This window comes from Lactuca serriola, chromosome 6, assembly GCF_051521515.1.
Source record: "Lactuca serriola cultivar US96UC23 chromosome 6, Lser_US96UC23_V15, whole genome shotgun sequence".
Classification (NCBI taxonomy): domain Eukaryota; kingdom Viridiplantae; phylum Streptophyta; class Magnoliopsida; order Asterales; family Asteraceae; genus Lactuca; species Lactuca serriola.
Window position 1 is genome coordinate 23,502,686 of NC_136413.1, and position 27,213 is coordinate 23,529,898.

The window sequence follows — 27,213 nt, forward strand, 5'->3', positions numbered from 1 at the left end:
TTAGACCTGATATGTTTCCATTGTAGTCAGAGGGGCCACAAGAAGGCCCAGTGTCCGAGTTTGTTTCCAACAGGATAGGTGATGGCACCATCCCCTACGACCATGAGCATCAGCGACGGCCGTCAGGGTCGAGCAGAGGCGCTTGGAGTGGGGAGCAAGGCTTTTCAGTTGTCTACAGTAGAGGAGCGAGCAGCACCGAACGTTGCAGGTATGTATCTTTTGCTTTCCTATCAATTTTTTTATTCATGATCATATTGGTATGGTACTGCATCTATGTTAGCGAATGTATGTTAGAATTCTAGTTTTGTACGTGTTTGGATCATCTGTCATCTGCATACCATGGATTTTCGGGCGGTAGTTCATAGCAGTACCCCCCTTAAACCGGTTCTCAGGATGCAGTCTCTATAGCAGGTGCGAGTGGGGTTGGAGGAGTGTTTTGTTAATCTTCAAGAATTGTCCAGTTTTGTTTTTTTGTTGGTTAGAGCGTTAGCAGTGGTAAGTGTTGGTTGTCAGTAGATCGACCCTTTAGGTGGAAAGAAGGATTGGAAATCCTTCCCAAGCTGGGAACTGTAGGGATCTAGTTGAATCGAAGTGGGGGAGAACTATCCCAGAGGTCAGAAGCAGGATTAAGTGCAAATTAGGATGAGTTCGCAACTTTGTTGGGATAGAGGAGCGCGTGAGTTGGGAGTTTGGGAAACATCACAACATTTAGTTTGTGTATTCGCGGTATATGATACCTGGGTGGGAACCAGGTGGGAGATTTTCTCGGCAGGATGCGAGTTTAGTCAGGATGTAAGACTACGGGGTCGCTGTAGCAATCTCCAGCAGCTAGACGGAGCGAGAAGATTAGTAAGGCTGTGGGATGGCCATAGCATTTCGTTAGCAGCTAGTTAGAGGAGTGTGGGCGAGGGCCCATATCTCTTAGTTAGTAGAGTATGGGCGAAGCCCGTATCTCCTAGTTAGCATGATGAAGATCGATAGAGAGAGTAGTTCGTTGAGTTTTAGGATGGAGTGCGGCATGCATAGCCCAAGATAGGTGAGACTTATGGGAGAGGCCACTCCGAGATGTAGTTGGGTGAGACCCGTGGGCGAGGCCCGTATGATTATAGCAGCGCAGGTGGGACCTGGTTGAGACCGTACGACCAAGTTAGGGGATCGAGGATCCCAGGACTTAGGGAGCCAGAGTAGCAAGGTAGATAGAGCAGTTTTAGTTAGCCGAAGTTTCTTCAGAGGTCGCTGGGAGCGACTGAGAGTTTAAGCTTGGGTTCGGTGACCGAAGGGAATCCGATATTCTGGATGGTGGGCAGAAAGGTTTGGACCTGGGAGGTCCCCATTCTTTTGGAAAGAAGGCAAAAGGAAGCATGGTGTTTAGGCAGAAATATCTATCATGATGATTCCTGTGTGCAAAGTATCTTGGGGTTTGTGGAAGTTTGAAGTTTGTTTTCTTCAGAATGGAAGACCGATTTGGCTTTCAGTGTCTTGGGAATGTTGTTTCGCGCGTAGAATCATCGGTTGCGTTTCGCAGATCAGTTGATGGGGAGATGGGTGTTAGTAAAGAGAGACTTCGAGGACAAATTCTATTTTAAGTGGGGGAGAGTTGTAACACCCTGTTCTGAAAGTATCCGTTTATCGATTTCGGAGGCCAAAGCTTGGGGCGGTTTGGTCCTTTATGGGTTTTGAGTTTTATTCAATAGGTTTTGGGTCGGGGCTGTGTCGCTAGAAGTGCAGGGCTTCTCGCCACCTTTTCATGGATATAAAGTTCGTCGGAAATGGACTTGGAATGAAGGAGTTATGACACTTTGAAGTTATTGACGTTATTGGCCCTTAATGGAAATAGATGACAAAGAAGGACCATGGATGCAAGGTGGTAAGCGTGCGAGTACGCACAACGTATGAAGCCATAAGGTCGCAGGTGCGATAGTCATACGCCCAACATATAGGAGGTACGCCCAGCATACGTCCAGAGTCCAGAAACCCTAAATTTTAGGACATGCCACTATAAAAAGAAAGATAAGCCTCAAGGGCCAGCCTCCATTTTACCCTTGGACAGCAACCATGAAACCCTAATCTTCCCTTGAGTGGTCTTGAAGCTTTGGTGGCCATTAGTGAGCATTTTGGTGTTATAAAACCATTTTCCAAGTAAGGAAGGAGCAAAGCAAGGTGGTAGATCAAAGGAGAAGTTGTAGATTTGGGACTTTTGCCTCTTTCCAGACCCTTTCAAGGTATAAAGTTCTGACCTTGATGATTGTTCTCTTAGATCTCTTTTAGGAGGAGTTTATGGACTCTTTTAGTCCAAAGAATGGACCTTTATGATGAAATCTGAGCTTAAGGTTGCCACCCTCAGAGCTAAATGGGTCCCATAAGCAGTAAATTCTCCATCTTGAATGTCTTAATGGGTTCATGCATGAGATCTAGCCTTATTTATGGAAGTGGAATATCATTTTGGGAGCTTGGGCTTGTTTGGGTCAAGTAAAGTCACCAAGTCAGTGACTTTATAGTTTAAGATGTAGAAAAGGATCAGGATTTGTAATTGTAGCTTCTGAAGTGGAGTATTAAGCACTTAATGAGAAAAGGGCTTCATAAGGGGAAGTACGCTGAGCGTACATGCGGGTACGCCCAACGTACATACCATTAGCTAGGATGCTTAGCGTACGGGAATGTACGCCCCGCGTACTCTGTCAGTTTTGGCTTTGCACTCAGTTTGGGCCATGCTTTGGGTTCTTGGGCCTTAGTGTGCCATCAGAAGTCAGATAATATGGGCCAAGGAAATGTTTGGGCTTAGGGTAAGGCCCATTAGAGGGATTGGGCCAAATTTAGCAAATTAGGCCATTAGTGGGATTAGGAAGCTTACCTAGTATTAGGCCTTAGATATGGACTAAGTTGAACTAGGGGTAGAATGGTCATTTTACCCTAAAAAGGATTATTGCATTGGACTAAGTGATGTTTGGTATTGGTAGTTCGGGAAGCCGAAGGGTCAGCAGTTCGGAAATTTTCTAGTCAGCAGCGAGAGGAGTATCAACAAGGTTTAACAGTGCGAGTTGAGTCTAATCACTGTGTGCATGGGTCTACGACCACAATGTCGGCCCATTATGTTGTGTATAGTAGGAAGACCTGGGGGTTAGTCCTAGGCATTATCATGATATATGTCCTGGATTACGATCCAAAGTCGGGCGAGGCCCGAGGTATGTTAGTATGCTAGTTATACTTGTTGTCTGTGTGATACTTGTATGTGCCTGGTAGGGAGGTGAGTGTGGGCGAGGTCCCACATCTCATTACTAGCTGAGTATAGATGGGGTTATGTACCTAATTATTAGCAGAGCAGGGGCGAGGCCCAAGTTAGGAGGGAGGTGAGTGTGGGCGGGGGTTGGTACCTCACTATTAGTAGGCCTGTGGACGGGGTTCCATGACTCATCAGTAGCAGGACAAGGGCGAGGCCTTAGATCAGGAGTAAAGTAGAGTATGTTTGGCTATTTGTTATGTGTTATGTTATATGTTTGTATGTGTTTAGCGGGAGAGGCCCAGAGACCGTCAAGGGCTAAGAGAAACAAATTTGTATACCGAGCGGGGCTCGATGCCAGACGGGGACTAATGTCGGGCGGGGCCCGTTGCCGGAGCAGTATGATGCCGAGCAAGTCTCGATACAGCGGGCAGGGGCCCAATATGTGGTTATGTATTTGGTATGTGGTAGGTTGGGGAACTCACTAAGCTTCGTGCTTACAGTTTTCAGTTTTGGTTTCAAGTACTTCCGGTAGTGGAGGGAAGAGCTTGGGGTGATCGCATGGTACACACACCAAGGAGTTTTTAGCTTGGGATGTTTACTCTGATAAAATAAATATGTTTGAAATGATACTTGGTTTCATATAAGGATTTATGTATAACTTGATTATGGTTGATTAATGATTTTAAAACAAAATTTTTGGTCATGATTTTTTGGTTGTTACAGTACACCTCCAATGGGAACCTCCTGAAATTGTTGTGGTTGGCCCCGCTGTCCTCTTTCTCATACATTCATACACCCCCATTGTCTCTTTTACTCTTTATGTCGCTCTACTGGTACCTCATTATTTGCCGGTACAATCCGATGTGTTCCCATATTGATGACAACATTCATCGATTCCAACAAACCCATTGTAAGATCGGTACCCTTGATGCATGTTAGAGTATTTATCACTCTCGGCATATATATATATCATATGAATTTGCTAATCTGGTTACAAAGTGCCCACCCACTACTAGGCTCCCAGCCCTTGATGTGACCGCCTTACTTGCCAAATATTGCGCAAGAAAATAATGAATATTGCAACAAACTGTCGATGTGATGATGCTGCATCCACATAAAAAACAAATTCAAAGTCATCACTTTATCCACATGTTTTTATAATTAACTAAAAACGTCACGAGTCGGTGGATGAGATGATGAATGGGAGACTGGATTCGGCTTACTTCTGAGACCCCGGAATGAAACTTGCCGTTAGCTATTGCCGTCCAGAATCCATACCCATTCACTCCTTGAGAGTTATTCTGAGCCGCTGATCTTAAAAACCTATAAAAAATAAAGGACATTGCTTCATGTTGTTCATATAAGCCCATTCTACATGCGAACTCGGCCAAACTACTTCTCTATATTGGCCCTCGAGATGAAAAATGACAGCCGTAGCAAAGTGAGGATCAATTGTGTTTTCTTAAGAAGAAACCGTTGAGAAAAATTCCACACACAAATTTTGAAAACCGGTTACTTAATCGAAAATAAATTCCTCCACTCATTTCAAGTGAAAGATGCCCCATTTTCAACGAATGTATTTGTGAGACACAGGTTTAATCTTTCCAAAACCCCAATTCCATCCAGCTTGTTCCAATGATAGTTGGTGAAATGGCAAATTCACGACTTTAAAGCCTCCTTAGCTTGTTTGTATAGTTATTAAATATTTCACGGGGAAGATTATCAGGACATTCATAAAATGGATATAGGCTCAAGACATCGCCTTGTTGCTGTTGATGATATTTTCTTAGACCCATAATACCTGCATAATAGAAAGAAAACCAAACCCAAACAAAAACCACATGTTAAGCATTAACAAAAAAACTGATTCACACAGTTCTCACATCATGAAAAACAGAATCGGTCATCGTCAAGGAAAAATCGAACCAAAACAACCATTGGGGTTTGCTTAGGCTGTAAATCTAAGTCCATAAAGTCAACATATTGGAACAATTTTGCTAGAAATAGAAACAATTTCAACATTTGCATATCAAGAACAAACCCTAACTCCTAAAAACATGAAATCAGTAAAATTAAAGTAACAGAGCATGGGAATCGTACCTTATAAAAAAGGAACACGAAATCAGGAAAAGTTTGCAGAAAAATTGAAGTGTAGCTATGGCGATTTCTTATGTCGTGAGTGGTTTTAAGAAAAGTGAAAGTCAAATGTTTTGAAGAAACAAGAATTGGTCCCCCTTTTAAGCTCATTTAGTGAGGCATAGTGCTTACGTCGTGAGTATTCAACTGATGAAAAGCACAGGCTTCCTTGATTCCTCGCTATGTGTGGCTTAATCCCACATCATGAGTTATAAAGTTTTGACAAAAAAAATTCTTGTAAAAATTTTATACCACTCACAAATTTAATCCAACACCTAATTTTTAAAATGGAAACTTGCTAAGATGACCATCCTAAAAACTGAATGAAAGAAATGCAAAACAACAGAAAGGGAAATGAAAATGCAAACCAAAATGGGTTGCCCCCGGGAAGCGCTTCTTTTTGGAGGAGTCATGAGTTGGAATCCATCCCGCTCTATGTTGCGTCAGTTAGGAGCAGAATCTCCCTCTTCTCCTTTTGCTCCTTCCACCTTCTTTTGTATGCTTGAACTTGACTTATGTACGCCTTTCTTGAGTTCTCTTTCTTTCTTTGGCTGACGCTTTCTTCATGCTTGCATTTAGTTCCCCTGCATTGCCCTTTTATCTTCTCATATTCTTTCTGTTCCTCTTTTTCTAACTTCTTCTTGGTAATTAATTGATCATTTTGTTCTTGCTGATCAATTTTTGTCTCGCTAATCTCGACTTCTTTTTCCTTAATCAACTCTGTGACTTGATCTGGTGGTCTTGTAAAAACAAACACCTCAAAAATCATAGGTGTTGAAAATGTAGGTTTCGAATGATTTTCTTCTTTTTCCGATTTCTCTTTGGTAAAGGCTTCTCCCATTCTTCCCATGCTTCCTCTTTAACATCTTCAAGCTCATCATGTTTAAAGAACTTTGTATATTCTCATCACACCAAATTTACATTGGCACAAGATGGGTAAGGGAGAGGTTGTCAATTCGGCTCAACTACTGAAAAATCATAATCTTCTTTTATCTCCCACGATGTGGCACTATTGCCTCCATGTCGTGTCGACTAGCAGCTTCACGATACTTTTTTTTCTGTTTCTTTCGCTTTTACTTCAAGTTACTGATCCGATTGTTCTTAAAGGACCCCCCATATGCACCAATTCGTCTTCTTCTTCTTCTGTATAAACGGCCATGACGTGAAAGATTGGGATTGACTCAATTTCTCTTGAAGGTGTATCCTGTAGCTTTTATTGCACAAGCTTTGTTAATTCCGCAACTTGTGTGCGGATGCTCAAAACAGATTCTTGTTGTTCCCTAAGTGTTACATCTGTAGCATCATATCATTTTTCGGTAGCTTCTGTAAAGCTAAATAGCATTGACTTGAGCACAAATATTTTCTTGGATTGGACTGGTTCTATTTGGTAGATATCATGCTTTATTTGTTGAGTTTATTTTTTTTTTATCTCGGTCTCTCTTGTACTCCAATTCATAATGCCTTGTAGAATGGGCCTCCTACAGACTCTACAATTATCTTGAATTGATCCACCTATTTTTGTGATCCTTTCCTCCATTGCGTCGAGCTTGCCTATTACTGAATTGATAGCATCTTGACCTCCATATTTACTTGATTTTCCTCTAGTGAAATCCTCCCTTGGGTTTTCATACTCTCTTGAATGCTTAGCGAATTCTTTAATCAAAGCTTTATTTGTTGTCAGATCTTTCTTTGTCATGGGCCCTTGAGAGTCTAGAAGTTGGCGAGTGCACGCATTGACTCCATCATAAAATATCAAGATTTCTTGTTGCACATTCGTAAAAATCTCTTGTATTGTAACGCACCCAAGCTTCGTATAGAGACTCCCCGTCTAATTGCTGAAAATTTTGTATGTTTATTTTAAGCTTCGCCACTTTTGAAAGAGGGGTAAACTGGTTTATGAACTTAGTATTAAAATCAGCCCATGTTGTGATTTCTCCGAAGGGACATTTAAACCATTCTTTTGTTTCACCCTTGAGTGTGACTGGAAAAAGTCAAAGCATCACCGCATCTTTACTCACGTTTGGTGCATGAAAATAGTTAGAAATTTCCACCACCTCTTCTATATGCTCATAAGCATCCTCATGCTCCTCCCCATAAAAGGTAGCTCCTTTAGCATGCCAAGAATGTGTCCAGGTAGTTCGAACTTTCTTGTGGTTGGAATTTTTGGTGGATCAAGACCCATCTGTTGTTGTTCCTCATATGTCGCTTTGTAGTCTTCCATTGACATGGTCGTGATGTCCCATATCCTTCCTGCTAAAACAAAACTAGAAAAACATGCGTAAAAGGAACAAAAACTAAAATAAACAAAAAATAAAATAAAATAAAAAACTTCAATTCTCACGTCGTGACAGGTAACGTTCACATCGTGAGGCCTATAGAAAATAGAAAAAAATCAATTAATGTAGAAAATTAACTTTTTGCGGTTTTTACCCGACAAAAAGGATTGATTAACAACTAAAATAGTTGTTCATCGGCGACGGCGGCAAAAACTTGATGTGCAATTTCTATACTACCTTGTTTTAATTATAATCCTAACTTACTTAACTAACTAATTGCACTTAGGCAGTGTACCTAGTCAAATTTATAGAATAGTTCTGGTAAGTCAGGTGTCGAACACAGGGAATGCATTTAGCTAATAAAATAATTAATAAATATTAATCTAAAAACAATAAATAAATAGGGGGTTTTTTTATCTGATTTTGCATGTTCAGATTAACTTAAAACTCAACTAGTAACAATTGTAAACAAGATTTAGAAGACACTTCAGTTTAGCTTCGAACCCCCCTTTTCCTATGTGTAGTTTCTACATATAGATTTATTTAGTTGGTTACCAATTTAAATATAATTAGCACTCTTCATCCGATCTGCTATTATTTTCACCAATTCATGAACTACTATGTAATGATCATACACAAGCAAACACAAAATTGATTATTAATGATAATTGAGCTATGTAAGATATATCTAGATAATTATTTATGATCAAGACAATTAATTAAACACAATTATGATCAAATTATGTTCTCTAACACAATTGAAGTTGATACCTTAATTACTTAATCTAATATGTGATTAATCATAGCTCTAGAAATTTAATGATCATAAACTACTAGGTAATAAGTTCATGCAATTCAAATGGTCATTACACTACACTTAACTTAATTCAAAGAAACAAAGATGCAAACTTTAACATGCTAGGTGATGATAATCAAAGACATGCATTAACCAACTTCATAAAATCCAAATATAAGCTAGAAACTAACATATAGTATTAGGGCTTATCTACACTAAATGAAAGCCTAATAATTTGCTATGCACAGCAGAAAATAAACACTCAAAATCATAATAATTTGACATTGTTAATTTAATGAAAACCGAATGTGATGTGTAATCTTCAAATCTTCAATCTCCAAGTGTTCTCTCTTCTAAATGGTTATTTTTCATAGATCTACGGCTTCTAAAATTGACTATCTCTTTATAAATTCAAATCCAACCCCCTAAAATTCGATAGGTGAAGGAGTATTTATAGTTTCCAAATATTGCGTATCACGTCGTGAGCTTAGTGCAAATTGTGTCTGGCAAGGAAAATGCATTTCGCGTAGTTATCTTCTGGAATCTTCATTCTCATGTTGTGAGCCATAAAGGCTCACATTGTGATCTTCTATTTGACTCAATTTTCTCTATTTTTTCCTCCATTAAGCTCCCATTTTTAGCCCCAGTCCCTCTAGGTTTCAACTTTTGTCGTTTTTAGTCCTTTTCTTCAAGAATTCTCTAAGTGGCTGTAAAATGTAGTTCAACTCAATAAGTACCAAATATATTTGCAAATAACAAAAATATAACATAAAATGTATTAAAATAATGACTAAATATATGTATAAATATAGTCATATAAATTGCAATGAAGGAAAGATTTTTGACTCTAAGAACAAAATTATGCTCTCTACACTCAGGGACAACAACATTTATATGCTTTGATTTTTCTTATGTTGCTACTTTATGATTTTACATTATGCTTTTGTACCTGAAAACTTCTGAACATAAGATGCTAAAATTTTAGTTTACTATGAATTTTTTGCTTCAAAAATCCTTTTGAACTTTTATTTTACCAAAGGAGTATACATTATATATTTTTCTACTAATATTACCAATGTGCGTTCTTCTCTCTCACCTTCTATATCTCAGGATCTCCTGTTTTCATCTCAACATTGATCTTAACTGATTTGTTTCTCTGGAAAAGGTTAGCGTATCATTCCTTCGTTGCAACATCTTCAGAGTAGTGCTAGTTGAAGCTAGCTCCACATATTTTCTTCAGCGCCAACTACTCACTCCCTAAAGCTGATGCTCACACTTATTGACATGAAGCATCCTGTTGATTAGGCCAGATAGGAGAGAAATATGCTAAAATGTGTTCTTCTGGGCATAAATCTATTCCTTATTGGACAACTTATCTCGGTTGCAATGGCATGAAGTGAATCTAGGTGACGTAACACGTCTAATTTCCATAGACACTTTCACTGCTACACGAATTCTCATCTGAAATCCAAAGACCTATTCAACATGACAGTGCTCCTCATCGCTTCTATAACAAATCCTAATGTATGAAACGTTCGAGTTTTGTCTTGGTGACTCTCATAACTCGAAGATTACAAAGATTGGATCCTTTATTTCTCTTATTTCTGCCAGAGCCGTTATCATTTGGTTTTGAAGTGTTCCCGTGTAGATTTGGGTATTCTCATGTAGTCCTTCCAAACGGCGGATGTCAGCGGCGTTACCTTGGGTAGCAGCATTGATTTTCGCGAACTCTGGCTGCTTGTTGGTCCGCCTGGTAGTTCTGGTTAGCTATAGCGTTCACGACGACAGGAAGTGCTCGATCAGCTGAGCCTCCCCCACTGACGTTGTAAAAGTCCCGACACATGCCGAATGGAGGGCGTACACCTTGCTGGCGGCTCCAGTAGTAGAGGTGGCTTCCCCAGATGGGGATGGGTCCTGGTTGATATGGTCTGATTACGGGAGGATGAGGGATGGGAGGGTCGTACACTTCTGGCTCGGAGTCTGTTCCGCTAGAAATCTCCTCGATCTCTTCATCGACTTCGAATTCCTCTCCGACTTCGACTTCGAATTCTTCCTCGATAACCCCTTCGGGTTCTTCCTCGACCTCTTCTTCGATTTCCTCTGGGTCTTCCTCCGGGTCTTCTTCTATCTAACCGCCGTTGCCTTGGTTTGGGTAGTAGGGATCTCCTGGTAAATGGAATCCGGCCATTTGTCTGTACTAGGATAGATGTATGAGAACTTTATAAGAAAATAAATTTCTATTTAACGACTTACTATTTTTTTAACTATAACTTTTATTGTACAACTATTTTTACTAATACTCCTATAATATTTCAACTTGGCGAAACTAAAATAATTTGTATTTGGTAAGTTCTTGGCTTGTTGTCCACTATGACCATTCCTCGACGTACGTTGGTCAAATCCAGGATAAATATAGTTGATCAGGCTATATTTATTCTCGACCTGATTACATACCCCGAGGCTCAATCGTAGTGTCGTAACTTGCCTTAATACTTTTTAGTAAAACTTGTTATGATACGAGATTAATGCATGCTTGTAAAAATGTATATCTTTAAAAAAAAAGTATTTTGTTCATGAAAATGTTTTGTCAGAGGGTTTTTGGTCCCCTTTGCATTTATAGTTTGTATATCGTATGTGGTTCGATATACTTAGTTCACTATAAACAATGCTCTGATACCAATCTGTCACACCCCCAAACCAGAATGGCGGAAACATTCGGGGGTGGATGACTTCACGTAGTATCACAACCATTGAATATTGTAAAGAAAGTAACACAACCATCACATATATAATGAAAACGTATGTTGTTGCGTTATACATATTAGAAAAAGAATATTACAATGAGATGATAAATGTTCAATAATAAAACATCCTTAGTGTTCCTTTCTCCAAAAGCTGGTGGTTACCTGTATTACTGATTCCCTGAGAAATACAAGTGGTTTCGAAAAAGTGTCAACAATTAAGTTGGTGAGTTCATAAGTGTTTTTCATTGAAAAGTATGTCCTTTTTGATAGTAAATCGATGAACGAGGTTTTCAGAAAATCCAATATTTTCTATAAATGATTTGAAAAGTTTCCTGTGTTGGGGTGCGTTAGTGTTTTTCATACTTGAATAATAATAACGAAATTTGTATTAAAAATAAAATGGAAAACTGAAATGCATATATGAATCTCGTAAATCAAACTTGTTTTTATACTTTTATGTGAGTTTTATAACCATGCTATTGACACTGATGGCCTGTAACAACGTTCTTTAGGCGTTGGAACTGTTATGACGTTTGTCACCCTAGGCCTGCCGGCCTAGCTGTAGCTAACAGCTTAGGTGTGGGATTGTCAATCCCGTATAGATCTATACACAAGTATCACGCTCCCCCTACAAGGGATTATGGTATATAATACAGGACTTAATAATGCATACTCGAACGTACGTGAAGCTGTCTCACATTACTTGGTATAAACAGATTTACGATAATAAAGACTTTACTTCTTTTGAAAGCATTTCATTTATCGAGATGTATATGTAAAATGTATGAATCACTTGAATACTACACTCATTATAGTTTCTCAAAAGTATGTTCCCATTTGGTAATAACAACTTGGTGATATAATAGCCCTTTAACATAAAGTTATTTTTGTATCAAAACCCTATAAGAACGATATTATAAAAATGATACTTTGATTTGTAATGTACTTGTATTCCCCCCTAAAACGTGAAAAGAATTGAAAATTAGGGGTATGAACTCACTCGTTAAGTTTGAAGAGAGAGGCGAGGGTTGAGCAGAACTTCGACCGCGGATGGTTGCGTCGTCGGGCTCTTCGGGGATCTCTACAGCGTAAATCTTTCGTCGGGGGCTCGAGTGCGGAAACCGAGGTGAGGGAATGGTCTCTGGTGCTTGGAAGGGTGTGAGAGTATCTGGAGATTTGTGAATGTGTGCTTAAACTCGCAGCTGATGCCATCTATTTATAGTGCTGGGAGAGTGAGTACGCGGGGCGTAATTTTGGAGTACGTTGGGCGTACTCACGTACGCGGCGCGTACGTCGTTACGCTGGGCGTAATATGGCGTCATGGCTTACGACTCCTAGCTAGCTAAGCGTAGAGGGGGCGGGCCGATGGGACTCGACTCTGGGTCTAGTACGCGGGGCGTACTCCCAGAGAACGCGGGGCGTAATCTGGCCTGTCCTATTCTAAATTCCGTAACTTTCGCGTACGAGCTCTGTTTTTCGTGTTCTTTATATCCACGCGTGTAACAGCCCGGAATCTCAGGTATTATTAAATTATGTTTTTGGGGTGATTTAAGAGGGGACTCGGCGAGTTGGAGCTTAGACTCGCCGAGTAGGATCGCAGACTTGGTCGCGGGATCGCGACTGGACTCGACGAGTCCAGATATGGACTCGGCGAGTCGACGCTGTTCAGCGGAAACCCTAGCCGTTTGGTTTTGGATCGTATATAAGGCACTATATGCCGTCATTGTTCATCTTTTAGTCGATTGAGAAGAACCCTAAGCGGCTGTGGGCATCTAGAGCAAGATTGAAGGCCATTGGTGACTTGAAGAAATTATGGTGCAAGGAGGAGAAGAGTTTTGGCTAAAGGGACTGCAAGGGATTCGAGTTCTGAGGTTTGGGGACACAGAGAGTGCGTTAATCAGGTAATATTTCGGATCATTTTTGTTATATTAATGTGTGTAGGGATCTAGGGTTTATGGAACCCATTTGGTGATTAGATAGATTATTGCCTTGTTACCCAAACGACTATAACCCTGTATTAGGACCTTTAGAGGTACAGAAGGTCCCATGCTTGTGTATTTCGGGACAAAACTTATCTCAGGAAGCAGTTTGATCGACTGCATGGCATGGACTCGCCGAGTCCGATGAACAGACTCGGCGAGTAGCTTGGAGATTGACTGGAACTCGTCGAGCTGTTCTTCAGACTCAGCGAGTGGAGTCGGGGTGGCCCCGCGATTCTTCCACGAGGATCTCGTCGAGCCAAGAGGGATACTCGACGAGTAGAAAGGGAACATCAGGGGAAGTTGGGGAGGACGTCTAGACTCGCCGAGTCGCCATGGCACTCGCCGAGTCCGGTCGATTTGACCGTTGACCGTTGACCGTTGACCGTTGACCAGAGTTGACCTAAGTCTGACTTCTTAGGGATAGTCACACTTAGAAGATATAAGTGTTAATGAGATATGTGATGTTATAGGGAGGTTGTAGCTCGTCGGATTGTGCACGAGTGATTTCAGGATTTGCTAGCTTTCAGCATTCACGAGGTGAGTCTTCTCACTATACTGTACCCGGAAGGGTTTGACTGTGTGACCGGAAGGTCAGATACGATATGTGATATGTATGATATATGTGGTAAGTTATCTGCTATATGTGCTATGTATGTTATGTGGGCCGGAAGGCAATATGTTATGGGCCGGAAGGCGTGGTGTTGATGACCGGAAGGTCAGGGCCTGGAAAGGCGTATCTGCGTAAGTTGTATATTGGGGAACTCACTAAGCATTTATGCTTACAGTTGTTATGAATGTGTTTCAGGTACTAGCGAGGACCGTGGGAAGGCGCCGGCGTGATCGATACACACTGAAGAATGTTCTATGATCTTGGGATTTACACAATTTGTATTTTATATGACACTTAAATTATTTATGCCTTGTTATGAATGAAAATACTTTATTTTTAAAATGAAAAATCTGTTTGAAAAATTTGCGTTGTTACAATTGGTATCGGAGCCTTGGTTTGAGGGATTCGGGTGCACCTTCGGGGGTAACTGAACTCAAACCGAGGATTTGAGGAAACTTTTTAAATAAAGGCATAAACTTTTGTAAATGGTTTTGTGGTAAGCAAGAAAGAAGCAGTGTGTACGATCAGTCAGCGCCCGAACGGTAAAGATCCCCAAAATACCTTACAATATTATATGAATTGTTATGCATGCTAGAAGACTAGGTATTCATGATAGGACTAGAATGGCCTGATTTGTGATGCCTTAGTCTAGGGAAGTTTGCCGATATGAGATGCTTTGTTAGTGTGCGAGTAGATAGTGCATAACCGAAGTAGAGTACTCATTAACCGGGGTTTGGGGAGGAAGATTTGGGATGAATACTGATGCGGTGTGGTCGGTAGTATTGGGCCCGTACTACCGAAGACACCGGGTCAGTGGGAGGCCCAAGTAAGAATCCCTGGATATCGGAGACTGAGTAGGGTTGCGTTATCGAGTGCGATTACACTCGCTGGAGTCTCTGATAGTTTTATGTTGTATTTCAGAGACATCATGGTTAGACCACGCCACGGAGCGAGTACGAGCGGTGTAAGTGACGAGGAGATTCGTCAGATGATTCACGAGGAGGTAGCGGCGGCGATCCGGGCTGAGATCCCAGAGATGTTTGGGTCTATTAAGACCACCCTGATGGAGACGTTTGATGAGCGGTACGCCGCATTGACTGAGGCTGCAACCGCTGCAGCTACCGCAGATGTGGCCGCTACCAAGCCACAGGGGGGTGACTCGTTGTTGTTCCGGGAGTTCAGCAACACGAAGCCACCTGAGTTCGATGGGACGCAGGATCCGATTGCTGCGATGAGGTGGATCGTGGATATAGAGGGGTGCTTCTACACTTGTTCATGCCCGGAGCACCTGAGGGTACGGTTCGCTTTGAACCAGCTCCGTCTGGGAGCGAAGGACTGGTGGAAGTTCGTGACGGCGAACTTCACTTTGGCAGAGATTACAGCGGTGACATGGGAGGAGTTCACTGCTATGTTCAAGGACGAGTACGTTCCCCCGGTGGAGAGGGAACGATTGGTTCAGGAGTTCTTAACCCTCAAGCAGGGTACTGATTCTGTTGCGGTGATCACGCGGAAGTTTCATGAGAGGGCGATGTTCTGCCCCGAGCTGGTGTCCACAGAGCAGGCTCGGATGAGCCGGTACTTGGGTGTTCTGAGGAGGGAGATCCGGGAGTTTGTGTCAAACACTACTTACCATACTTTTACTGAGCTTCAGGCGAATGCCAGGAAGCGTGAGATCGAGCTGGAGACCCAGGCCAGGGAGGAGGCTGAGTCTCAACAGGCAGACCGACGGCCGGCTCAGTCCCAGCCGGCAGCCAAGCGGATCAAGTCCGCCGATTCGAGGACGGGAGGTTCGAAGAGCCGCACTTGCGGAAAGTGCGGCAAGGGTCACGATGGGGCGTGTCGAGCCGGTGCTTGCTACAAGTGCGGCAAGGAGGGGCACATTGCTAGGGAGTTCCCCAAGGGGTTTATGGTTTGCTTTCATTGCAACCAGACCGGCCATCGGAAGGCCGAGTGCCCTCAGCTTCGTCAGGGATCTGCACCTACTGCCAGGACTACTGAGACTCGACCGGTGAAGGTCGAGGCCCCGAGGGCTCGTGGGAGAGCCTTTCAGCTGACTGCGGAGGAGGTCCGCGCTGCGCCTGATGTCGTGGCAGGTATGTTGTAATTCATGTATTTATTTTAATGTCGAGATGTTATGCTTATGTTATTATATGCGTAGGTACTTTCCTTGTGAACTCTGTGCCTGCCTTAGTGTTATTTGACTCGGGTGCGAGTAGGTCCTTTGTATCCTTAGCCTTTAGTCAGCATATCAGCGTTAGTCGTGAGTCGTTGAGTCGACCTTTGAGAGTTTCTATAGCTGACGAGAAATTGATTTATGCCACGGAGGTTCTTCGGGGATGCGTGCTAGAGATTTTCGGGGTTGAGTTCCCGATAGACCTGATTCCTATTGCGATGGGTGACGTCTGTGTCATCGTGGGCATGGACTGGTTGAGCCGATTCGGCGCTGTCATCGACTGTGAGCGTCAGCTGGTGACTATACGAGACCATGGTGGGGGAGTTCTTTCGGTGTACGGCGAGGGTACCCGTTCGGGATCTGCTTTTTGTTCGGCCGCTAGGGCGAGGCAGTGTCTACAGCAGGGCTGTAAGGGTTTTGTGGCGTATGTGATGGATACGCGGGAGGTTTCCGAAAGACCGAGGTCAGTGGAGGAGGTTCCAGTGGTGCGTGAGTTTCCAGATGTTTTCCCCGAGGAGCTGCCAGGAGTACCTCCTGTGAGACAAGTAGAGTTTGGTATTGACCTGGTTCCGGGGGCCGCGCCTATTGCTAAGGTGCCTTATCGTCTTGCACCTCCAGAGATGCAGGAGTTGTCCTCGCAACTCCAGGAGTTGCTGGGGAAGGGATTCATTCGGCCGAGCAGTTCGCCGTGGGGAGCACCTATTCTGTTCGTCAAGAAGAAGGATGGTTCACACCGGATGTGCATTGATTACTGGGAGTTGAACAAGTTGACGGTCAAGAACCGTTACCCGTTACCGAGGATCGATGATTTATTCGATCAGTTGCAGGGAGCGTCTTGGTTTTCCAAGATCGATCTGAGGTCAGGGTACCATCAGGTGAGAGTGCGGGATGAGGATGTCCAAAAGACAGCGTTTAGGACGCGTTATGGGCATTATGAGTTTGTGGTGATGCCTTTCGGGCTCACCAATGCCCCGGCGGTGTTCATGGATCTCATGAACAGGGTATGCAGGCCGATGTTGGATCGGTCAGTGATTGTATTTATCGACGACATTCTGGTGTATTCGAGATCTAGAGAGCAGCATGAGGAGCATTTGAGGGAGGTCCTTGAGGTATTGAGGTCGGAGAAGCTTTATGCAAAGTTCTCCAAATGTGACTTCTGGTTGCGGGAGGTCCAATTTCTAGGACATGTGGTTAATCAGAAAGGGATATTGGTCGATCCGGCCAAGGTTGAGGCAGTGATGAGTTGGGAGGTGCCGAAGTCACCCTCTGAGATCAGGAGTTTCCTTGGGTTGGCAGGGTATTATCGGAGATTCATTAAGGATTTCTCCAAGATCGCAGTGCCGCTCACCAGATTGACCCGGAAGGGTGTTGCATTCTCATGGGGGCCCGAGCAGCAGACCTCCTTTGAGACACTTCGCCAAAGGTTGTGCGAAGCCCCGGTATTAGCTCTCCCGGAAGGGATGGAAGATTTTGTAGTATATTGTGACGCATCGATTTCGGGACTGGGTGCAGTGTTGATGCAGAGGGGTCATGTGATAGCGTATGCATCGAGGCAGCTGAAGCCTCATGAGGCGAGATATCCCACGCATGATTTAGAGTTGGGGGCAGTAGTGTTCGCTCTCAAGATTTGGCGTCACTACCTGTATGGGGTTCGATGTACGATATACACGGACCATAAGAGCTTGAAATATTTGATGGATCAGCCCAACCTAAATATGCGTCAGAGGAGGTGGTTGGATGTGGTCAAGGATTATGATTGTGAGATCCTGTACCACCCAGGCAAGGCTAATGTGGTAGCCGACGCATTGAGCCGCAGGGCGGAGAGCACTCCATTGCGAGATGTATGCTTGAGACTGACTGTGATGACTCCAGTATTGGATGCTATTCGTGGGGCACAGGCCGAGGCTGTGCGACCAGAAATGCAGAAGAAAGAGCGGGTTGTGGGGTTAATTTCAGAGTTCGGTAAGGATAGTCGAGTGCTTATGACGTTTCAGGGTCGGATTTGGGTACCGTTCGTGGGCGGTACACGTATTACTTTGATGGAAGAGGCTCATAGATCGAAATTCTCGATCCATCCCGGTGCTACGAAGATGTATTTGGATTTGAGGAAGGAGTATTGGTGGCCCTGTATGAAGAGGGACGTCGCATGGTTCGTTGAGAGGTGCTTGACCTGCCGTAGGGTTAAGGCCGAACACCAGAGACCGCATGGCAAGTTACAGCCATTGGAGATTCCCGAGTGGAAGTGGGAACAGATCACTATGGATTTCATCACCAAATTGCCGAGGACTGCCAGGGGAGTTGATGCAATTTGGGTGATTGTGGATAGGTTGACGAAGAGTGCACACTTCCTTGCCATCAGTGAGAGTTCTTCAGCGGAGAAGTTGGCGGAGATATATGTGAGAGAGGTGGTATCTCGGCATGGGGTACCGATCTCGATTGTTTCAGACCGTGATGTGCGTTTCACTTCTAGGTTCTGGAAGAAATTTCATGAGGAGCTGGGTACTAAATTGCATTTTTAGTACCGCATACCATCCCCAGACAGACGGTCAGAGCGAGCGGACGATTCAGACGCTGGAGGACATGCTTCGAGCGTGTGTGTTAGACTTCGGGGGTAGCTGGGATGCATATTTACCCTTAGCAGAGTTTTCCTACAACAACAGCCATCATTCGAGCATTGGTATGCCACCTTTTGAGCTGTTGTATGGTAGGAGGTGTCGGACCCCCATTTGCTGGGGAGAGGTGGGTCAGAGGGTGATGGGCAGCACAGAGATCATGCTTCAGACGACAGAGCAGATTCAGCAAGTTAGACAGAGGTTGTTGACCGCCCAGAGCCGACAGAAGAGTTATGCAGACAGGCGCCGATCCGAGCTTGAGTTTCAAGTCGGCGACTTCGTTCTCCTGAAGGTCTCTCCTTGGAAAGGAGTGATTCGATTCAGGAAGAGAGGCAAGTTGGGGCCCCGGTATATTGGGCCATTTCGGGTGATTGCAAGGATAGGCCGGGTAGCCTATCGGTTGGAGTTGCCAGCGGAATTGGGACAGATCCACGACACCTTTCATGTGTCGCAATTGAGGAAGTGCATAGCCGATGAGTCAGCAGTGGTTCCATTAGAGGATATTCAGGTGGATGCGAGCCTGAATTATACTGAGAGACCAGTGGCCATCAGGGATCGGAAGATCAAGGTTCTGAGGAACAAGGAGGTACCTCTGGTGTTGGTTCAGTGGCAACACCGTAAGGGATCGGAAATGACTTGGGAGCCGGAACGTGAGATGCGGGAGCAGCACCCGGAACTATTTTCAGAATGAGACTTCGAGGGCGAAGTCTAAACCTAGTGGGGGAGAGTTGTAACAGCCTGAAATCTCAGGTATTATTAAATTATGTTTTTGGGGTGATTTAAGAGGGGACTCGGCGAGTTGGAGCTTAGACTCGCCGAGTAGGATCGCAGACTTGGTCGCGGGATCGCGACTGGACTCGACGAGTCCAGATATGGACTCGGCGAGTCGACGCTGTTCAGCGGAAACCCTAGCCGTTTGGTTTTGGATCGTATATAAGGCACTATATGCCGTCATTGTTCGTCTTTTAGTCGATTGAGAAGAACCCTAAGCGGTTGTGGGCATCTAGAGCAAGATTGAAGGCCATTGGTGACTTGAAGAAATTGTGGTGCAAGGAGGAGAAGAGTTTTGGCTAAAGGGACTGCAAGGGATTCGAGTTCTGAGGTTTGGGGACACAGAGAGTGCGTTAATCAGGTAATATTTCGGATCATTTCTGTTATATTAATGTGTGTAGGGATCTAGGGTTTATGGAACCCATTTGGTGATTAGATAGATTATTGCCTTGTTACCCAAACGACTATAACCCTGTATTAGGACCTTTAGAGGTCCAGAAGGTCCCATGCTTGTGTATTTCGGGACAAAACTTATCTCAGGAAGCAGTTTGATTGACTGCATGGCATGGACTCGCCGAGTCCGATGAACAGACTCGGCGAGTAGCTTGGAGATTGACTGGAACTTGTCGAGCTGTTCTTCAGACTCGGCGAGTGGAGTCGGGGTGGCCCCGCGATTCTTCCACGAGGATCTCGTCGAGCCAAGAGGGATACTCGACGAGTAGAAAGGGAACATCAGGGGAAGTTGGGGAGGACGTCTAGACTCGCCGAGTCGCCATGGCACTCGCCGAGTCCGGTCGAGTTGACCGTTGACCGTTGACCGTTGACTGTTGACCAGAGTTGACCTAAGTCTGACTTCTTAGGGATGGTCACACTTAGAAGATATAAGTGTTAATGAGATATGTGATGTTATAGGGAGGTTGTAGCTCGTCGGATTGTGCACGAGTGATTTCAGGATTTGCTAGCTTTCAGCATTCACGAGGTGAGTCTTCTCACTATACTGTACCCGGAAGGGTTTGACTGTGTGACCGGAAGGTCAGATACGATATGTGATATGTATGATATATGTGGTAAGTTATCTGCTATATGTGCTATGTATGTTATGTGGGCCGGAAGGCAATATGTTATGGGCCGGAAGGCGTGGTGTTGATGACCGGAAGGTCAGGGCCTGGAAAGGCGTATCTGCGTAAGTTGTATATTGGGGAACTCACTAAGCATTTATGCTTACAGTTGTTATGAATGTGTTTCAGGTACTAGCGAGGACCGTGGGAAGGCGCCGGCGTGATCGATACACACTGAAGAATGTTCTATGATCTTGGGATTTACACAATTTGTATTTTATATGACACTTAAATTATTTATGCCTTGTTATGAATGAAAATACTTTATTTTTAAAATGAAAAATCTGTTTGAAAAATTTGCGTTGTTACAACGCGTAGGTGAGATTATGCTCTACAACTTTCATTTAGACTCCGTCGGCTAGTTTTGACTTTATTTTTAATGATATATTTTTAATAGGCTGGGCCTTCTAAAGTTCGTTAGAAATTCATAGGTTCTTTATTCGACGTCGGTTTTTGTTTGTCTTTTTATTGTTTTATTACCACTGAGGAGATCTTCAACTTCCGTTTAGGTGGCGATAGCTAAATAACACTCGATCTTCAATTTGAGTTTTTAGCCCTCTACTACTGTTACGAAACTTAGGAAATTCGTAACTTCTTCATACGAAGTCCAATTTGGGCGATCTTTTTATGCACGCTCACCTTTCAACGAGATCTACGACTTTTGTTTAGATACTTAAGGCTAAAATGTATTTTATTGAGATTTTACTTTTTACGTCAAATAATGTTTTAACGTCGTGTCGTAAATATACGAGTGGTTATAATTTTTTTAATATAACCCAGTTTTGAGCGTTCTTTATGTTTTTGGAAACCTTGGCATGATATCTAATATTTGATGCATCCCAACTTAGATACTTGAACACTTTATTTTCGAGGTTAATTTCGTTGTTTTTGGCTTTCGAGTGTTTACAATGCTTTTGGGAAATATAGGGTTGTCACAATAACCAATTGGCTTACCTTGATTGCATAGTCATCAACGTTAGAGATACTTATCTCGTCCTTAAATGACAAAGGTTTATTCATGTCCTTAACCTCCTAGTCTGAGGTATAACATGGTACCATTGAACGAGTTGACGGTGAACTTCAAAGTTCTAGACTGCAACTCAACTCTATGTTACGGAAGTTGAACCACTTCTTGTTGATGAGCCGACAATGTTTATGATTCATGCTGATTCCGCCTTAGTGTGACTAAAATACTCTATTCTCTCCTTAATTTCTTCTTTAAAGCCTTTTGATTTAGCATAATGTACCATACACTGATGAGAGCTTGAAAAATTTGTGCCACTGGTCAAGCTAAAACACCACAGCTTATCACATGCATCATTCCACTCTTGCCTTTTTCTTCTAACAAAAGTGATTAATAAGTTGGTGTATAAAACCACATGCTGATGAAATTTTGCAATTCTATGTCAGTGAATAATTGTTCAAAGGCACACTATCAGGTGACATCACAAACTTACTTGATTACCAGCTGAAACTTTGATACGCTGATTGCTTCCGTTGATGGCTATGGCTGCTGATGCTATGTATCACTGATATAACTTCCTATCCCAACGGTAAATTTTGGATGACGGTTAAAAGATTTATCAATATCTTGGGATACAATATTTTTATGGCGCTGATCTCTTCAATCATTGATTACGTAAAAAGGAAGAAATTTTACGGATAAATTAGGAAAATCCTATCCTAGGTCACTTTCACAATTCATTCAAACAATTGATTTTCTCTCTTGATGAAGGTTCTTTAAACCATCATTTTCCTTGTGCTCTCGTCATTTCAAAGGCTATGTTCAAGTTTGCTCCTAACTCCAATGTCGGCAAAGTCGCTTCTGCCCCTGATCCTCCCATTGTCATTCAAGCAAACAATGTGGCATTCTCTGATGTTGTCCCGAAACAGTTCATGAACTCAGGAACTGAAGACTTTGTCAACTATGTTAAAAGTTGCCCTCTTCGATATGCCTTCTACGACTTCCCATACCCATTCTACCCAAAGCAAGTATGTGAGTTATATTATTCATGCTCTGTTAATTCTAGTGCTCAAACGATTACCAGAACCATTGAAGATGGTGAATCTAGAGTTACTATTGATGTGGAATCTTTTCGAACTACTCTTCGTCTTCCTTGATCAGAAAACTACTCGGATATACATTCAAAAGAAAAATACAAGTCCATTCGTTAAACATTAGGGTATAACTTTTCTCTTCATGGCACCTCTTGTGATCCATCCAAATACACTCTTCATCAGTGTTCTGGTGTAGGGTGGAAGTACCTATAAGGGGTAATTGGTAAATGCATTGGACACAAGACTGGGAGCTTAGACCTATTGAATCCTTTTGAGCAAATAATTTTGTATTCCATGGTGTGCAACAAAAGATTGGATTTTGCTCAACTCTTTCTTAATCAGTTGATTGATTGTATCATTAGGAAGAAGAAGCCAACGTATGTTCCTTATCCCCGTTGGCTTGGACTGATTTTGGCTCATGATGAAATTGTTTATAACATTAATCATGGATACATCATTCCAATCCCAGCACTCACCTCAAAGATCATCAACGTTTCTCCTTCTAATGGTGATATATATATATATATATATATATATATATATATATATATATATATATATATAACCATAGAATAGCAAACTAGATTGCAAATCCCTACACTGTTGACTCCTCTGACTCTGAAGAAGAGGATGATGATCAAGATAACAAGGAAGGTGCCGACGATGAAGAAGATTCCAATTATGAATAAGAAGTTGATGATGAAGAAGACGCTGAAGATGAACTTGCCAGTGATAAGGTAGAAGCCTCTGTTCAAGGAAAGAATTCTCCTCCAAGATTGAACAAACACATTCGATTCTCATCTACTTCTTCACCCACTCCCTCTGCATATGATATTGTACAACATGGTTCAACCCCACCTCATGTGGAAACTATTAATCCACTAATCCAAGATGTGATTTCTCCAAGATCAACATCTCCTTCTCCTCAAGCTGATATTGTCCCTCCTATGCCAACGCTTATTCAAACTTCTTTTTATTAGGGGGAATCCAGATCCAACTTTCAAACTACTGTGTTCTTTTAACTTTCTCTATCACTCAATTAACTCAATCTATGGGAGAGAGATTAACTAGAGTAGAAAAGGATGTGGCTGATTTGAAATGCATTATGACCTTTGATGATGATGATAATGATAATATGGTTATTCATGACTATCCACCAAATTCTCCAGGTGATAACCCTCCACCGCCATATCAAACTTCATCATCAAATCAACATCCACATCCTACACCATGTGATCCTCCTCTACGCACTCCTTCACCACCTGTTGGCTCCCCTCCCAAACAGATGATGCCAAAAAGGGGGAGAATAGTCAACGGAGTAATGATTAGCAAATGACGACTGCAACAACTCCACCGCTACCTGAAATGTCTGAATTAGGAAGGGATGATAATCAAAAAGTGTAAGGTCACACCTTATTATTTGATGAGTCAAAGACTCGATACACTGGTCATTAGTGCCAGTGCCAACATCAGCGTCAACGCCTCGTGAAGATCAACGTCAACGTGTAGTTATATAATCTAATGTAATCTTTGTATATTAGGTAATTATACAAATATGTATAGAATAGATAGCAATCCGATATCTTTATGATAAGGATCGGTTCTTAGTATAGATTAGATACACACCCTTGATTGAAGGGATAAACTAGTATAGTTCACTATATATTCAACATTAGGGTGAAACCATAATGCAAGTCTTTGTGACCGTCTTTGTGACAACCCGTTTTTTGGTGAAAACAAACCCTTTCTTGCTAAAAGGAAATTTGGCTAATATTTTGTGTTCTTCACTTTTTCTGTTCTTTATGTGCTTAGTTAGTTTGTTCTTGTGTATTATACTTGAAATGTATCCGATCGAAACAATCCTTCAGTTGGTATCAGAGCGGGTTTTTGATAATCTCATGTAATCATTTCGACTTCCTATAATCCTAAATCAACTTCTTGCAAAAAGATCCCTCCTTTTGATGAACTCAACTTCACCGTTTGGAAATCAAATGTCGTGGATGCTCTTGAGATCATGGACTTTGACATGTTTGGCATCCTCATCAAAGGTCCCATTGTCGTTATCCATCAATCATCGAATGATGATGCATCTGATAGTAAGGTTGTAACGATGTAAATTTTAAAACCGAATTTTTCATTTTTAAAACACATAAAAACTCATATATTATATTTCATAAAACCACAAGTTTCTCAAATGTCAACATAAACCCACAAATAAAAGTCAATCCCAAAATCCTCAACAAAGTCTTGAACAGGTGTGTACAATCATGTCAGTGCCTTCCCGCGGTCCTGAGAAGTACCTGAAACACACATCACACAACACGGTAAGCACAAAGCTTAGTGAGTTCCCTAAAATACCACATACACAAATAATAAGCCTCTTATGGCTATAACTCGGCATGGAACCTCCGGTCTCATGGGTCTCAGTGTGGACCCTCTAGTCATGTGTCTCAGTGAGGACCCTCTGGTCTCACAGCTAGGTTTGGACCCTCTGATCCTGTCTCAGTGGAACCCTCCAGTCCCACAATTCGGTTTGGACCCTCCGGTCCTATCTCAGTACAACACAGAATATAGCATATATATCACACAGACAAAATGCATAATATGATGTAACTAAAATAAGCACAAATACCCTCCGGTCACACATAGATACCACTCATGGTAAGTATAGTGAGAAGACTCACCTCATAAGAAATTGGATAACCTCGAACTCAAATCACCAGTCTAGCCTCTGCCTAACACATACGATAATTATCCCTAATTAATCACGACTCTCAAAGAAGCTAGACTAACCCTTCTACAAGCTCTCAGAAGGGTAAAATACCATTTTACCCCTCCATGGCCTTAATAGTCCTCAAATTGACCAAACCCTAAAAGTCAACTAAAAGTCAATGTCAACGCGTACGCTGCGCGTACCAGACCTCTATGTTGGGCGTACTCCAACGCCATGCATGCATCGGGGATTCCCAACCCTATGCTACGCGTACTGGGATTATGCTCAGCGTACGTCTGGGTTTTGCTCTTCCTACTCGTTTGGTCTTAATCCCATAAGACCTTAGCTCATATCACAGATCTGGACTCCCTAAAGGCTCTTACTCCATAAAGTCTGTGATTTGAAGCCTTTTCATGGCTTATAAAGTCACTAACACCCAAAACTCCCATTCTCTTATCTCAAAATGCTCATATCTCATGCATCGGTTGATTTACACGTCAAAGTCTCAATTTTTATGACACTATATCACTAAAGACACTCAAAGGAGCTGATCATAGTCTCTGGAGCTCAATACCCCATAAAGCATGCAACTTTGGGACCAAAAACCCTCAATTGATCTAACATGATGCACAAAACAAAAGAGTGAGAAAACTTTGAGTTTTATACCTCAAAATGAAGCTCCGAACTCAGGTAAGCTTAGATCTAAATCCTGGAATCCCACTCCTTCTTCTTCAAGGTTCCTTCTTCACTCCAAAGAAACACAAGATCACTCAATAGCTCACAAATGGACATACAAGCTTAATGGATGAGTATTTAGGGTTTGAGAGGGTTGTTTGTCAGAGGATGGTGGCCAAGAATGAGGTCATCATATCCATTGTATAGGGACACACCCCAAATTATGGCTTTCAATCTGGCCTTAGTACGCCCAACGTACCCTCTGGTATGCCCAACGTACTAGGTGGCTTCCGCGTCAAAAACACGTATATGAGTATGCTGAGCGTACACACGCGTACGACTTGCGTACTCATTTGCGACCTTTTTCTCAATAAGGGCTAAACTTGACAATTTACCAAAAGAATAAGGGTTTATAAGGTATACCTAGTCTTGGGATGTTACAAAGCTAAAGAAGAAATTTGTGCCTGGATAGAACAAGGAAGAGAAAAGGGTGTTGAATATCGATGTAAAGGCGAGAGTTTCTATTGAAAACTCACTCCCTTATTATGTCTATCATTTGGTTCAAAACTGGTCAATTGCTGAAGAGATGATGATTACATTGTCATCTGCTTTTGAAAAAGAAAACCTCTTAGACGACGAAGCTTCAAAAGGTAAGTGTCTCATTGCCTAGATCGTTGAATCTCATGCTGACGCATCAAATGAAAGTGTCAACACCCCTGGCATTGATCTTTCTCAAGCTGCTATAGAACTTAAGTAAAAATGGGATGCAACCTCAACGTATCAGGTAAAAAATATTATTAACTACTCTTCTGTCAAAACATCAAAAAAGATGACACGATTGATATCTTACGTTTCGAATTACCTGTTTCAAAGAAAGAAATATCATCTCTCAAATATGAGCTAAAAAACTCAAGGAAAAACTCTCCTCTCTAGAAAAATCTCTCACTTAAAAAAACTTGTATCTCGCTGACCATCAATTTTCTTCACTCTGAAATGGAAAAAGATGTTGATCATGCTAGACGCATTCAATTTTTTTTTAAAAAAAATAGGCTTCTTCTGATTATAATGTCACACGAATTATTAATGCTCAGATTCCGGATGAGTGTGAGAAAATTCTTTGAGGCGATATAGAAGGTGTTGTTTCCTTAACAAAAAGTGTTGAGACTAAACAAACATTCTATAATGATGATTCTTTAGAAAAACACTTTAAGAGTAGATTTTTAAGTACTCATTTTATAAATGAAATTTTAATTGATACTCATTTCTCCATTGACTCAAATGGTAACACCAAATGTGTTTCTCAATTATCTAGTCTTGATCCATCCCGCC

At 42.2% G+C, this 27,213-nt stretch overlaps 1 protein-coding gene across 1 annotated transcript; it reads left to right on the plus strand.

Annotated features, from left to right (window-relative positions):
- The first annotated feature begins 14,392 nt into the window (after positions 1–14,392).
- Positions 14,393–20,679, plus strand: LOC145058580 (uncharacterized). The gene is made up of 2 exons (XM_079006467.1): positions 14,393–15,857; positions 20,568–20,679. The coding sequence occupies exons 1-2, from the start codon at positions 14,672–14,674 to the stop codon at positions 20,600–20,602; spliced, it is 1,221 nt and encodes a 406-aa protein (XP_078862593.1). The 5' UTR covers positions 14,393–14,671; the 3' UTR covers positions 20,603–20,679.
- The last annotated feature ends 6,534 nt before the right edge of the window (positions 20,680–27,213 follow it).